Source organism: Herpailurus yagouaroundi, unplaced genomic scaffold (assembly GCF_014898765.1).
Source record: "Herpailurus yagouaroundi ecotype Mexico unplaced genomic scaffold, PumYag 139, whole genome shotgun sequence".
NCBI classification, from domain to species: Eukaryota; Metazoa; Chordata; class Mammalia; order Carnivora; family Felidae; genus Herpailurus; species Herpailurus yagouaroundi.
In genome coordinates this window covers 83,771,257-83,783,906 of record NW_024412394.1, presented here as the reverse complement: position 1 = coordinate 83,783,906, position 12,650 = coordinate 83,771,257, and the positions used below count along the sequence as shown (strand labels likewise).

The following is a 12,650-nucleotide window of genomic DNA, read 5'->3' as shown; positions in this document are numbered from 1 at the left end:
TGTACTCACCGTGGGAACTTAGGGGAAAAAAAAAAAAATGCCTGGGCCTAACAGTGAAATATTTTAATTGGTCTTGGTTGAAGTCTGGTGAAGTCTTTTTAAAACATTACCGGGATAAATCCAGTGTGTAATTGAGGTCTCCTGTGCCTTAGTAAAGCATGGCTCTGATACTGAGTGAGGTGGAAAACTGCTGGGAGATTTTGCACAGAATGGCACGACCGGATAATCCAAGCCACATTCCTTTTGGGCCCCAAGATCCTGTCTTCGTATAGAGCTTGGGATCCTGCTTCACCCTTTTAAGGGAGATGGTGGAGAATGTTTGTGAGCAAGATCTCTGGGCACTCTTGCCAGTCTATCATCTGCCAGACTCTCTGGTAGGCATCCAGGATATGATAGGATGGAAGGAGGGAGGACTCCTAGAGCCTCTCCTGTTCCCCTTCAAAATGGGATGAAGCCTGTTTTAGTCCATTTCAGCTGCTGTAACAAAGCACCACATACTGGGTGGCTTATAAATGACAGAAATTTATTTCTCACAGTTCTGGATCCTGGAAGTCTGATATCAGGATGCCTGCATGGCCAGGTGAGGGCCCTCTTCTAGGTTGCAGTCTTGTATGCTCACTGGACAGAAAGGACTGGGGTGCTCTCTGAGTCTCTTTTGGTAAGGGCACTAATCCCATCCATGACCCATCCATCCCCTTATGACCTAAGCACCTCCCAAAGGCCCCATCTCCAAATGCCATCACATTGGACATGAGGATTTCAAGATAGGAATTTGGATGGGGGCGGGGGGGGGGGGGACGTAAACATTCAGACAATAGCAAAGCCAAGTTCCTGCTTCTTTCAGTTTTCCCCCAGTCTTAAATTGGTAATCCCCATTTCTCCTTCCCAATGTTGCCCTAAGTAGCAATATTTATAGGACAACTGTGAGAATCAATGAGTGTGTATGTCACTTCTGGTGACTCTTATGTTAAAAATAGAAAAATACATTGATTGTGTGTAATGTATGTAAACTAGTGCCCCAAGCCCATGCAGCAGTGGTGGAATAGCATAGAGAAGAATATGCTCAGAAATAATATAATCCTGTACTTTTCTTCCTTTGGAGGAACACAGTAACGTCATTGTTCAGAACAAGAGCTCGGAAGCTGGTAACTTACCTCGGGATTCAGCCACTTACTAGCTGATGATTTTTCCTTGGTGTGCTTCAGATAATGGTGCCAAACTCCTAAGACGGTTGCAAGATCAAATGAGTACTTTACATACTAAGCAATTAGAAATGTGCACAGCAGACATTTTGTGCTCATAAATCCTAGATATTAATATAGTTATGGTTTCCTTCTTGATTTCATCACTGTACAAATGGATCTCTTTAATTTTATCAAATACATAGGAGACTTTTATATATACTCTGTCTTTCGGTGCCATTTCAGACAGGTTGTTTGATCGCTGAGAACATCAAGATGCTACCTATTAAGAAGCAGACCGAATTTCAGCCGAGGAAAAACGGCAGTCTCAAAACAAACAATTGTTTGTTTAGAACACAAACAACCCATTTTATATAATTGCTGTGCAAACATGCTTTTTGGGAAAAAGTCTTGAATTCCTGGCCTTCACATGGATAAAAAGAACAGCAGTCTCTTTTGGGCTAGTTGGGGCAGGGAATGCAAAGAATTAAGACATGGGCAAGACATGTTTTCAACATATTTCTCTAGTAGGAAGCGCCTACTTCGAGAGCAAAGATGAAATGTGAGATTTCGTTCTAGCATCCCAAACTGCTTCCCTGAAGAGGTGCCCAGATGACGAGGGGGAGATGATGAAAATTTATACTCACAAGAAAGAGATGGGATTTACATTATTTCTCCAACTTTCCCTATCCAGATGAGCCTCATCTTTGTTTTATTGGAGTCAGAAAGTTAATAAAAACTTGCTGGAATATGAAAAGATGATGAAATATTTATTGAACATTTAAATGTGATTATTAAAGGTACTTGGACTAGAGGCGCCTTAAAGGCTGTGTACCTTTATTCAGGAAGAAATCTTTTTTCAGGGCTGTGGGTTTGACACCTTGCTTGATTGCTGTTCAAATAAAAGTAAAATAGAAAATGCCTCTTAGGAAACGATGGCCTGGTTTCAGCATTTCTCCTATATTAATTTAGAGGGCTCATTTTAACATTGCCCACAGGATAAAGTCTAAATTTCTCAGCTCCACAAGCTGACCTCAGCCCTGTAAGTGCCTTCTTCTGCCTCACCTCTGTAGTGCCTCTGCCTCCATTACTTTTTGTCAGAAAGGCAGTGAATGTATAAAGGCACACCCATTCTCCTGACTCTTTGCTTCTTCTTTTATTTGGTTTTATGTTTGCTGACATTTTGTACATCCTTCAAAGATCAGCCATCTTAGATGATTTCCTCTGGTTTCTCCAGATCTGGGATCATATCTGCTTCTTTGTCCTCTCGATCTTTTGTTCTTCATTTATTGCCCTTAGTTAATTCTGTCTACTGTTTTAGTTAATTATCTGCATGCTTTTAGCCATCGTAAAGTTAGCTCTTTGGTGGGGAAGAGAATAAAATATTGCTCAGTCATATTTGTATAACTATGTAGTATCATTTATATGCCAGAACCCAACAAATATCTATGGAATGAATGAAAAATAAAGACCCCGTCCAAAAAGCTCTCAGAATTAGAACATACCTCCCCTCATTTCCCTTGTATGATGGCCCTTTACCTCATGGCCATTGGAACTTCTACTTTTGTGTGTATGTTTCTTCTGTGACAGTCTGATTATGGACGCTTTTTTCTTGAAACAACCCTATTCAGTATCCTTCAAGATCTGACTCATGCCATCACTGTCATTTATTCTCCTTACATTTTGTTACAGACATACTGAATTGTTTCCCAGAAATGGTTTTTCCACATGGAAGGCTTTGCTGTACCCTTTCTGCTCTTCTCTTTGACTGGCTTACTCCTCTTTTTCCAGATTCAAGATAAGATATTACTTCTTTCTGGAAATTATCCTTAGCTCCCCACACCATCTCCTCCCCAGAATGACTTAAGCCTTTCTCCTTATGATCTAGTATAATAAAGATCAAAATGACTTGGGTCAAAACCTGATTCTGCTACTTATCAAGCAATGATTTCAGACCAGTGCTTCTCAAACTTTATCATGCCTCAGGATCACCTGGAGAGCTTGTTAAATTGAAGGGATGTTTTAAGAATTAATTGAGATAATGTGTGTAAAGTGTGTGACATGAATTCGTGCTCAGTCGATGCCAGTTAATATTATCTTTACATTATCATTGCTTTCATCACACTGTTGTAAATTGCAGACCGAAAAGACCATTTACCAGGTAAATTAGGAACCTCATAATAAGCAGTGATCATGCTGGTTTTATTATTATTGTATCACAGGTACCTTATGAAGTGCATTAGTAAGCACTAATAAATGTATAAAAATATATTCAAAATAAAAGTATTCAGTAAATATTTAATAAAGTGAATTTGAGTGCTTCTTTGTAGGTAGCCCCTACGCAGACTGTTCCAGGATTCCCTAGTTCAGCTTGCTATATTCTTGGGTTTTCTTGGGACTGTTTTTGCCGATTGGTTTGTAAACCACTTTTGGTTATGGCGAATCAGTCCCGACAGCTTTTGTTTCTAAGATTATACAAGCAACATAGCATCTTTCTGTAAAGAAGTGGAAATAAGCACACAGGCCATTCATTTGGCTCTGTAGTTTAAATTTCATACTGAATGAAAACAGTTGCAGCAATGCAGCCTCTGCCTTCTGGGCCTGAACATATGCCTACATTCAACACTGGATATGGGTTAGAAAGGAACATGGGAAAAATGTAATTTGAAGTTCTTTGCAAATTTCATGAAGCCTCCTCTTTTGAGAAGCCTTTCCTGCCTTTATATTCACTCTATATCCCCATCTTCCTCTTTGACCTCACAACCTCCTATTTTATATTTGTTCATTAGTTCAGCAAATATTTTTCCCAATTTCTGTCATGTGATGAAGTACCATCCTCATAGTGGTGATGCCACGCTAAGACAAAGCCCCTGCTTCACAGAACCTAAAGCATGGCATTTACCAATCAGTATAATTGTTTGCTTCTCTGTCTCCCATGGTGTATTCTGAGCTTCCTGATGATAAGTGTACTATTTAATTGATATTTGGATATCCAGTACAATATTAGGTATATGGTAGGTATTCATACATATGGATTATTATTTATACAGAAGGACCCTTCTTATTATATTGGTGCTGAGAAATGGAACAGAGTACCAGAGGTCGTATATTGCTGTTCCGTGAAAGGATTTGGCACTAGATATGTATTTTTTGACCTACAAAGTGTTGTTTGTCTGAATTTCATTTAGGGCCAACCAATACAAAATCCAGATTCCTAGCTACTCTAGGAAAAGCCCACATTCCTGTATTGTACCAATCAGCTGAAGCTAATTCCCACTCAGCCTCCTCCTTTATTTATTTTTTTAACTTTATGTATTTATTTTGAGAGAGAGAAGGGAGAGAGCATGCCAGTGGGGCATGAGAGCGAGGTGCAGAGGGCGAGGGACAGAGAATCCCAAGCAGGCTCCGTGCCATCAACATGGAGCCTGATGCAGGGCTTGATCCCACAAACCGCAAGATCCCGACCTGAGCCGAAATCAGAGTGAGACACCTAACCAAGTGAGTCACCCCGTCAGCCTGCTCCTTTAGAAAGAACATGTCCTCTCCATTTCACTGTAACCATCCCCTACATACTACACGTTTGTATGGGTATCTGTGTGTTGTATTTGTTTGCGTAGATGTGTGGTGAGGAAAGAGTAAAATTGTTCCAATTCTACACAAACCCAGTAAAAGTTTGTCTTTACAAGCTTATAGAAACCTGCCTTTGACTGGAAATACCCTATTCGTCTTTTTTTTTCCCCCCTTCGGTGATGTAGAATGCTAACAAGGATTTGCTTTCATTAGGAATATATTGCATATTAGGTCATCAGTCTGAATTTTATCCAGGTTGTTCTCTGCAGCTCCACGGTAGATTTCCTGCCCTTCCTCAGATTATTTAGATGATTGCCACTTACTCTTCTACTGTGAAGTATTTCCCAGTCCAAAGAAAAAATCTACCTGGTTTGGTGTTTTTTCCTCCTTTATGGTTATTGAACTAACACTTTTTATTTGGCTTGGCTTGGTCACATGACATTAGACACTTAAAAACATAAAATGGAGTTAAAATGATAGTTCGCCAAACTAAATACATCCCTGCTTTGTTTCAGCTATCCTTAAAAAGAAGAGGAAGCAAAGATTTGCCAAAATCCGAAAAAAAGACTCAACAGACTCCCACAGAGGTATGTGGAGATAAAATTTCAACTGGTACATCAAGTATTATGCAAATGTACATAATAACGATCTTCGTCTGTAAGTGGACATGGTAGCCAGATACACTCATGCAAAGGAAAGTTTACATCCATTATGTACTATACATACAGGCAGTATAAAGCATTCAGTATCGTTGCTTGTAATGTTAACAGTAACTAACATCACTATTATTGCTTTTACACAAGAAGCACATAGCAATATGCCATTTGTACCTTATGTATTGCTGTGTTTGAGAAATGTACGCATGGGGCTAATCTTGTTCACTCATAATTAATAAAGTCAATAGAATGGGTGTTCCTATAGCATTAGGAGTGAGTAAAGAAAGGAATGTTGTAGGAAGAGGTGGTGAGGGGAGAGAGAGGCTGGTGATGAGAGCCCTAGAAGGAAGTTATTATCTATGCCGGTGATTAGAGAAGCAAAAAAAAACAAGGAAACAAAGGAATAAAAATAAAACTTAAAAGATGTATTCAGGGGTGTCTGGCTGACTCAGTGGGGCATGAGATTCTTGATCTTGGGCTTTGGGGTTGTGGGTTTGAACTCCACATAGGGCGCTGAGATTACTTTAAAATAAAATCTTTTAAAAAATGTATTCAACATGGGCTTGTTAAGAACTTTAGAAATATAGCCACAGTAAAGACTCTGAAAAGACTCTGAAAGCTCTGCTTTCAGGGTGAGCAGAAGGTACTAATGGATGTAATGAAGGAGATTTTAAGCCAGAAGAGGAAATATTTAGGGGCAGAAGTGACATTATGGCTCTCTAAAAACACTTGGCTAGTCATGGACTTTTAATTGCATAAGTTGGAATCTCATACTATAGCATACCTTTTTTAAAAATTCTTACAAGGCGGGGCGCCTGGGTGGCTCAGTCGGTTAAGCGGCCGACTTCAGCTCAGGTCATGATCTCGTGGTCCGTGAGTTCGAGCCCCGCGTCGCGCTCTGTGCTGACAGCTCAGAGCCTGGAGCCTGCTTCGGATTCTGTGTCTCCCTCTCTCTGACCCTCCCCCGTTCATGCTCTGTCTCTCTCTGTCTCAAAAATAAATAAACGTTAAAAAAAAATTTTAAAAAAAATAAAAAATAAAAAAATAAAAATTCTTACAAGGCATTTTCTCATTAGATAATAATTTTACCTGAAGCAATGTTTAAATATCCAAAATTTGAAAAAGTTTACCTCCGTTTTTTTAAAGCACAGCATAATGAATGTTTATCTTTCCTTTTCTTCTCTCTTCCTGCTCTGTTCTTGGTTAATATTTCTCCTGGTTCCGGCACAAGGACATTGATAGACTTCAGCAGTTCAAAAATCCCAGACAGTCTCATATTAAGATCATTACTCCACTTTCTATCTTTCTCATGGTTTCCTTAATAAATGCAAATATGCTCTATCACTACAACTTTCTCACTCTGTCTTTGCCAGTACTTTAGCCACCTATCTCCATGTGTTTTGCTAAGGATCATTTCACATGTTGCCATCAATTCTCTCCACCTCATTGAAGGAGAAGGGGCTATATTCTCCCTGTTCTAAAATCCTAAGTCAGCTTTAATCAGCAGTTTGCTTTTTTAAAACCCCACATGTGGCCTATTCTTATACTTCCTGTGTTAAAGTTTATTTATTTTTTTCAACCATACTCTCTTATCCAGGAATGCTTATCTGTTTCTAACTCTTTTGTTTCTAACTTGTTTGTTTCTAACTCTATGACCCTCCCACTCCATGTGCACTTGGGTACCTTTCTGTAAAAGACATCCACAGCTTTCATCAGTTTGTTAGTGGGACCTGGGATCTTACAGCAGTCAAGAAACATTGCAGTCCACCAGTTGTTATGTCATGGCCCAAATGCCTGGGAAATTCCTAAGTATGCTGTTGTGGCCTTTGAAGTCCCTGCTAGTGTTTCCGGTTCATTTATTGTCAGAGATTATTACCTGTAGGGTTTTTAAAAACCCACCCCAGCAGATTGGTCGGAACTGTCTCGGGTGGGAGATTTCAATTATAAAGTAGTCACAGATCATTCTATTGCTCAGTCAGGGTTGAGGACCATTGATTCTTAGATTACTGCAAGCATCCCATTCTATTGTAATTCTTGTTTACATATTCAGCTCCCATACTTAGCCAGGGGAGATTGTAGTCATGGGTCATGTTATTCATCTTTAACTTGTCAGTGTATCTAGTGTCTGACACTGCCACATGTTCAATATGCACTTTTGGATACTCCTGTGTCCCCTTTTGCTAGGTTATGCCAAATGAAATTGTCACCATGCTGTGATTTTGACCCAAGCGGTTTCATATGGTTCAACCTCCGATTATTTGTACAGCTTTGTACTTCATTTTTATTTGCTTCAGCTTCTCTGATGAATTGTTTACATGCTCCTTCAGCAGCACAGTGACTTTACTGAGAAATGGTTTTGCATGACAATTAAGAACAGTAGCATGCCAGCTGTATGGCCTTAGATAAGCTACTTATTCTTTCTATGCCTTTGTTTCCTCATCTATGAAATGGGATCGTAACAGAGCATTCTTGTACAAATTAAGTGAGTTTAATGCACGTAATTCATTTAAAGTGTAATGCAGCTTCTGGCAGTGGCTGAGTCGAAGCCAGACTCCTCTCACTTCTTTTGGCCCCTCATCATCTTTATGCTCACCTTCTTCACAGGTCCTTTGTGCTTTCTTAAGAGTGAGTCTTTGGGTGCTGGGGTGGCTCAGTTGGTTAAGCATCCAATTCTTGATTTCGGCTCATGTCATGATCTCATGGTTCGTGACATTGAGCCCTGCACCAGGCACCATGCTGACAGAGCAAACCCTGGGTTTCTCTCTCCCTCTCTCTCTGCCCCTCCCCCTGCCTCAAAACAAATAAATAAATCAACTTTAAAAACAAGAGTATGTCTTTAACATACACAAAAATAAGAGGCAACGTGCTTCTCATTTCAAAGCATTACAATGTTTCTTGCCTAGCGTTCACTGTGGAAAATGAGAGCAAGCATGTGCTGCTCAGTTACTGTCAACCAGACACTTTCCCTACCATCTCTGATTTAACATTTTCAGCATTTACATACAGTATTTCCCTGCTCGGTTGCAAATGCAGCTACAATAGTTAGGTTACAGGCTGAGCCTGCAGGGCACATTAGCATACAGGGTTCTTAAGTTCTCAGCACTGCAGAAACTATCATTTTGTATCTTGAGAAGATTTCTTTTAAACAAATAAAAAATAGTGACTATCGTGACCCTCATTCTCCTTCCCTCATAGTGACTTTGTTACATGTAGTATATGTCCAAGTCTTAAAATAATATTTATGTTTTCATTCCTTTGGGCAGGAGAGCTTACATATACACAAATCAGATATCCTTCTTTTTTATACTTGCTTAACATAGCCTAGTAAGGTGTTACTCTCCTCCAATCTGTGGCTTATATCACATCCACTGCTGTTTGGGTTAGATTCAAACTGCAGCATTTTACTTTTTTTTTTTTTTTACTAGCAAATAAATGCCTTGCCTTGCAATCAAGGAGTTCTATCATACGTGTAGCTCAACCTAACCCCCAGGTCTCCCCTACTCTTACTTCCTAACAAAGCCTAGTCTATATAAAAGCATATTTGATAAGCATACTGCTGCATCACGTTTCTATTCAAACATCGTTTCAAATTCTTACATGATATTTGACTCCTGCCCCCACCAAACCTTTAACCATTTCTTCTGGGTCTCTCTTTTCCTCCTCTCTTTGGTTGCTTTCAAAGCCATTATCATAGCTTCAACCATCACCTCTACGCATTCTCATGTTCTCCCCTTTGGACCTGAAGTCTCTGCAGGGTCAGAGTATAATCTTTGTCATCCTGGGCCTGAAATTCCACTTGCCTGTTGATAGATGTTTCCACTAGATGGCCCTCCACTGACATCCCTCCAAGACAGCAGTTTAATACACTTAGATCTATTGTGTTCATACCTGCTCCTCTTGGCTCATTCTCTATCCCTGTTATTAGTGGCCTCATCCATCAAGACACCTAAGCTGGAAACATCAGGGTTGTCTTTGCTCCTCCTGTTGCTGTGCTATTAAACATTGTAATGTGTCCTTGCTTTTATCCTCACTGAATTAGTGTGAGGGCCCAACACATAGTCTCTTGCAAAGCACCTTCTCTCTTCCCTTGTGAAATGGATTCTCATGTCAGCTCTTCCTGTGACATACATTCTCATTCTTCTCTCTTGCTGTGTTCCTGAGGTTCTCTCTTGTCTTTTCTCTGTGCTTCTGTCCTTTCTTCTAAACCTCTTCTAGAGGAAAGCATACAGGCCAACACATCTAATTTTTTTTTTTTAATTTTGCCCCAATATCCTAATTTTCTTTTCTTGGGCTGCTTTTCTAGAGGCAACATGTACAGTGGAAAGAATAAGAGTTTTGGAATCAGTCAGAATACAGATGTGCTCTGTCACTTATTAACTTGTGCTCTACTGGTTTACTAACCTCTCTGAAGCTCATCTCCCTTTTCTATAAAGTAGACCTAGATCACCTTCCTCACAGGGCTAATGTCAGGGCATAATAATATAAAGAATGGGATGGTCAGGCTCTGCACACTCAGCAGCTCTCAACTCTTCCGTACTAATTCTCATTAGCAGATGGGAGGACAGGAGACCTGTGCCCTGCTCTCTCCATCTTGTCATCTCTTTCATCTCATATTTAATGAGCATCTCTGGCAGATGCTTATTATTCTCACCTTCACCACCAGTGGTTGCTGCTACTTTAGCACAACTCATCTCAAACACCGCTGACTCATGGCTGAGAAAGGAAGGCATTTTTATTTCCATTTAAACATGAGGAAAACAAAACCCACAGAAGTTACATAAGTGACCCAAAGTATGTACTTAGAAGAGAGTTTTGGGAAACTGTCTCTGGGAGATGTGTCCATGGACAAATGTGCTTTGATATTAGCTCTGAGCCTGTGCTACCGTCCATTTACCAGACAGAACCAACTTTATCCATTTCAGGCTGATGGGGAGTACATTTTACTTTTCAAGTGATCTGGATGAAACACTGTCCAGTTTCTCCTTGGACGTGCCAGGCCGGTGTTAAAATTCCCTTACTTTAACGCCTTTAAAAGGCAATTCTGCTTTGAATAAAGATGGAAGAAGAGATTACCCTCTTTGACCATTTAGAGTGATCATAAGCTTGGGGCGCCTGGGTGGCGCAGTCGGTTAAGCGTCCGACTTCAGCCAGGTCACGATCTCACGGTCCGTGAGTTCGAGCCCCACGTCAGGCTCTGGGCTGATTCAGGCTCAGAGCCTGGAGCCTGTTTCCGATTCTGTGTCTCCCTCTCTCTCTGCCCCTCCCCCGTTCATGCTCTGTCTCTCTCTGTCCCAAAAATAAATAAACGTTGGAAAAAAAAAAAAATTTTAGAGTGATCATAAGCTTGAGAGTCAGGCAGAAATGAATTCAAATGTCACCTTTGTCTTTTGCCACTTACCAGCTCTGTAACCTTGAACAAGTTATTGAACATCTTTAAACCAAGTATTTCAATGAATACCACTTAGTAAGTTTACTGACATTAAATTAGGTCACATGTATAAAGAACTTTACAGAAAATGGCTGAGAGTCAGTGCTCAGTAAATGGCAGTGAGCGCATGTTAAGTCCACGTTCCTTCCAGGGAATAGGTTTCACGTATATTTATAGACAGGGGAATTCATATCATGTAAAACATACGAAACAAACGTTATTGAAATGACATCCCAACAGTTGTGTGCAGTTACAACATATGATAATCGCTGAATAGTGATGACCACAGTGTTTCTCTTTTTATATTTCTTTCTCTTTTTGTTTCCAGGATGTGCTATTGTCCGAATTTTTTATCTGCCAAATAATTTTAAATGATTTGTAGAAAGTATACATCATCTACTTTTCTCTCGCGCTTTGTCTCTCTCTCGTTGAATCTTAACTACAAGAAAAAGCCATTATCTTCGCAGGTGTCCTCTTTGTTTTCTCGATTTACATAAAATGATCTATTCCTCTTCCCTTCTTTTCCTCAAATGAGGAGGACAATGAAGATCTAAAATGCCAGCTGCAGTTCGTGAAGGAAGAAGCCGCTTTGATGAGAAAGAAAATGGCCAAGATTGATAAAGAAAAGGACAGATTCGAACACGAGCTTCAGAAGTACAGATCCTTTTATGGGGATCTGGACAGTCCTCTGCCCAAAGGAGAAGCGGGGGGCCCTCCCAGCACCAGGGAGGCTGAACTCAAGCTGCGGCTGCGACTGGTGGAGGAAGAAGCCAACATCCTGGGCAGGAAAATCGTCGAACTGGAGGTGGAGAACAGAGGCCTGAAGGCCGAACTGGACGACCTGAGGGGGGACGACTTCAACGGCTCGGCCAACCCCCTCATGAGGGAGCAGAGCGAATCCCTGTCGGAGCTGCGGCAGCACCTGCAGCTGGTGGAAGACGAGACGGAGCTGCTGCGGCGGAACGTGGCCGACCTGGAGGAGCAGAACAAGCGCATCACGGCGGAGCTCAACAAGTACAAGTACAAGTCCGGCGGCCACGAGAGCGCGCGGCACCACGACAGCGCCAAGACCGAGGCTCTGCAGGAGGAGCTGAAGGCGGCACGCCTGCAGATCAACGAGCTCAGCGGCAAGGTCATGCAGCTGCAGTACGAGAACCGCGTGCTTATGTCCAACATGCAGCGCTACGACCTGGCCTCGCACCTGGGCATCCGCGGCAGCCCCCGCGACAGCGACGCCGAGAGCGACGCGGGCAAGAAGGAGAGCGACGACGACTCGCGGCCGCCGCACCGCAAGCGCGAAGGGCCCATCGGCGGCGAGAGCGACTCGGAGGAGGTGCGCAACATCCGCTGCCTGACGCCCACCCGCTCCTTCTACCCGGCGCCCGGGCCCTGGCCCAAGAGCTTCTCCGACCGGCAGCAGATGAAGGACATCCGCTCGGAGGCCGAGCGCCTGGGCAAGACCATCGACCGGCTCATCGCCGACACCAGCACCATCATCACCGAGGCCCGCATCTACGTGGCCAACGGGGACCTGTTCGGACTGATGGATGAGGAGGACGACGGCAGCCGCATCCGCGAGCACGAGCTGCTCTACCGCATCAACGCGCAGATGAAAGCCTTCCGCAAGGAGCTGCAGACCTTCATCGACCGCCTGGAGGTGCCCAAGTCTGCGGAAGACCGCGGCGCCGAGGAGCCCATATCCGTGAGTCAGGTACAGTTCTGCCTATTGCGAGCCACGGCGATGGCGAGGCAGGTCCGCGGATTCGTAGTCCCTGGCGGGGCGTCTCCGCGCACCGACCTCCACGCCCCGCTTTA

The 12,650-nt window shown here is 42.4% G+C and overlaps 1 protein-coding gene across 1 annotated transcript in view; it reads left to right on the top strand.

The window, feature by feature from the left end:
* The window catches only part of MTCL3 (MTCL family member 3), a 57,391-nt gene that overhangs the window by 30,792 nt on the left and 13,949 nt on the right, over positions 1-12,650 (top strand). Inside the window, exons 5-6 of the mRNA XM_040474626.1 lie at positions 5,267-5,338; positions 11,371-12,644. Of these exons, the coding sequence (XP_040330560.1) occupies positions 5,267-5,338; positions 11,371-12,644 (1,346 nt within the window). The remainder of the gene's footprint in view (positions 1-5,266; positions 5,339-11,370; positions 12,645-12,650) is intronic.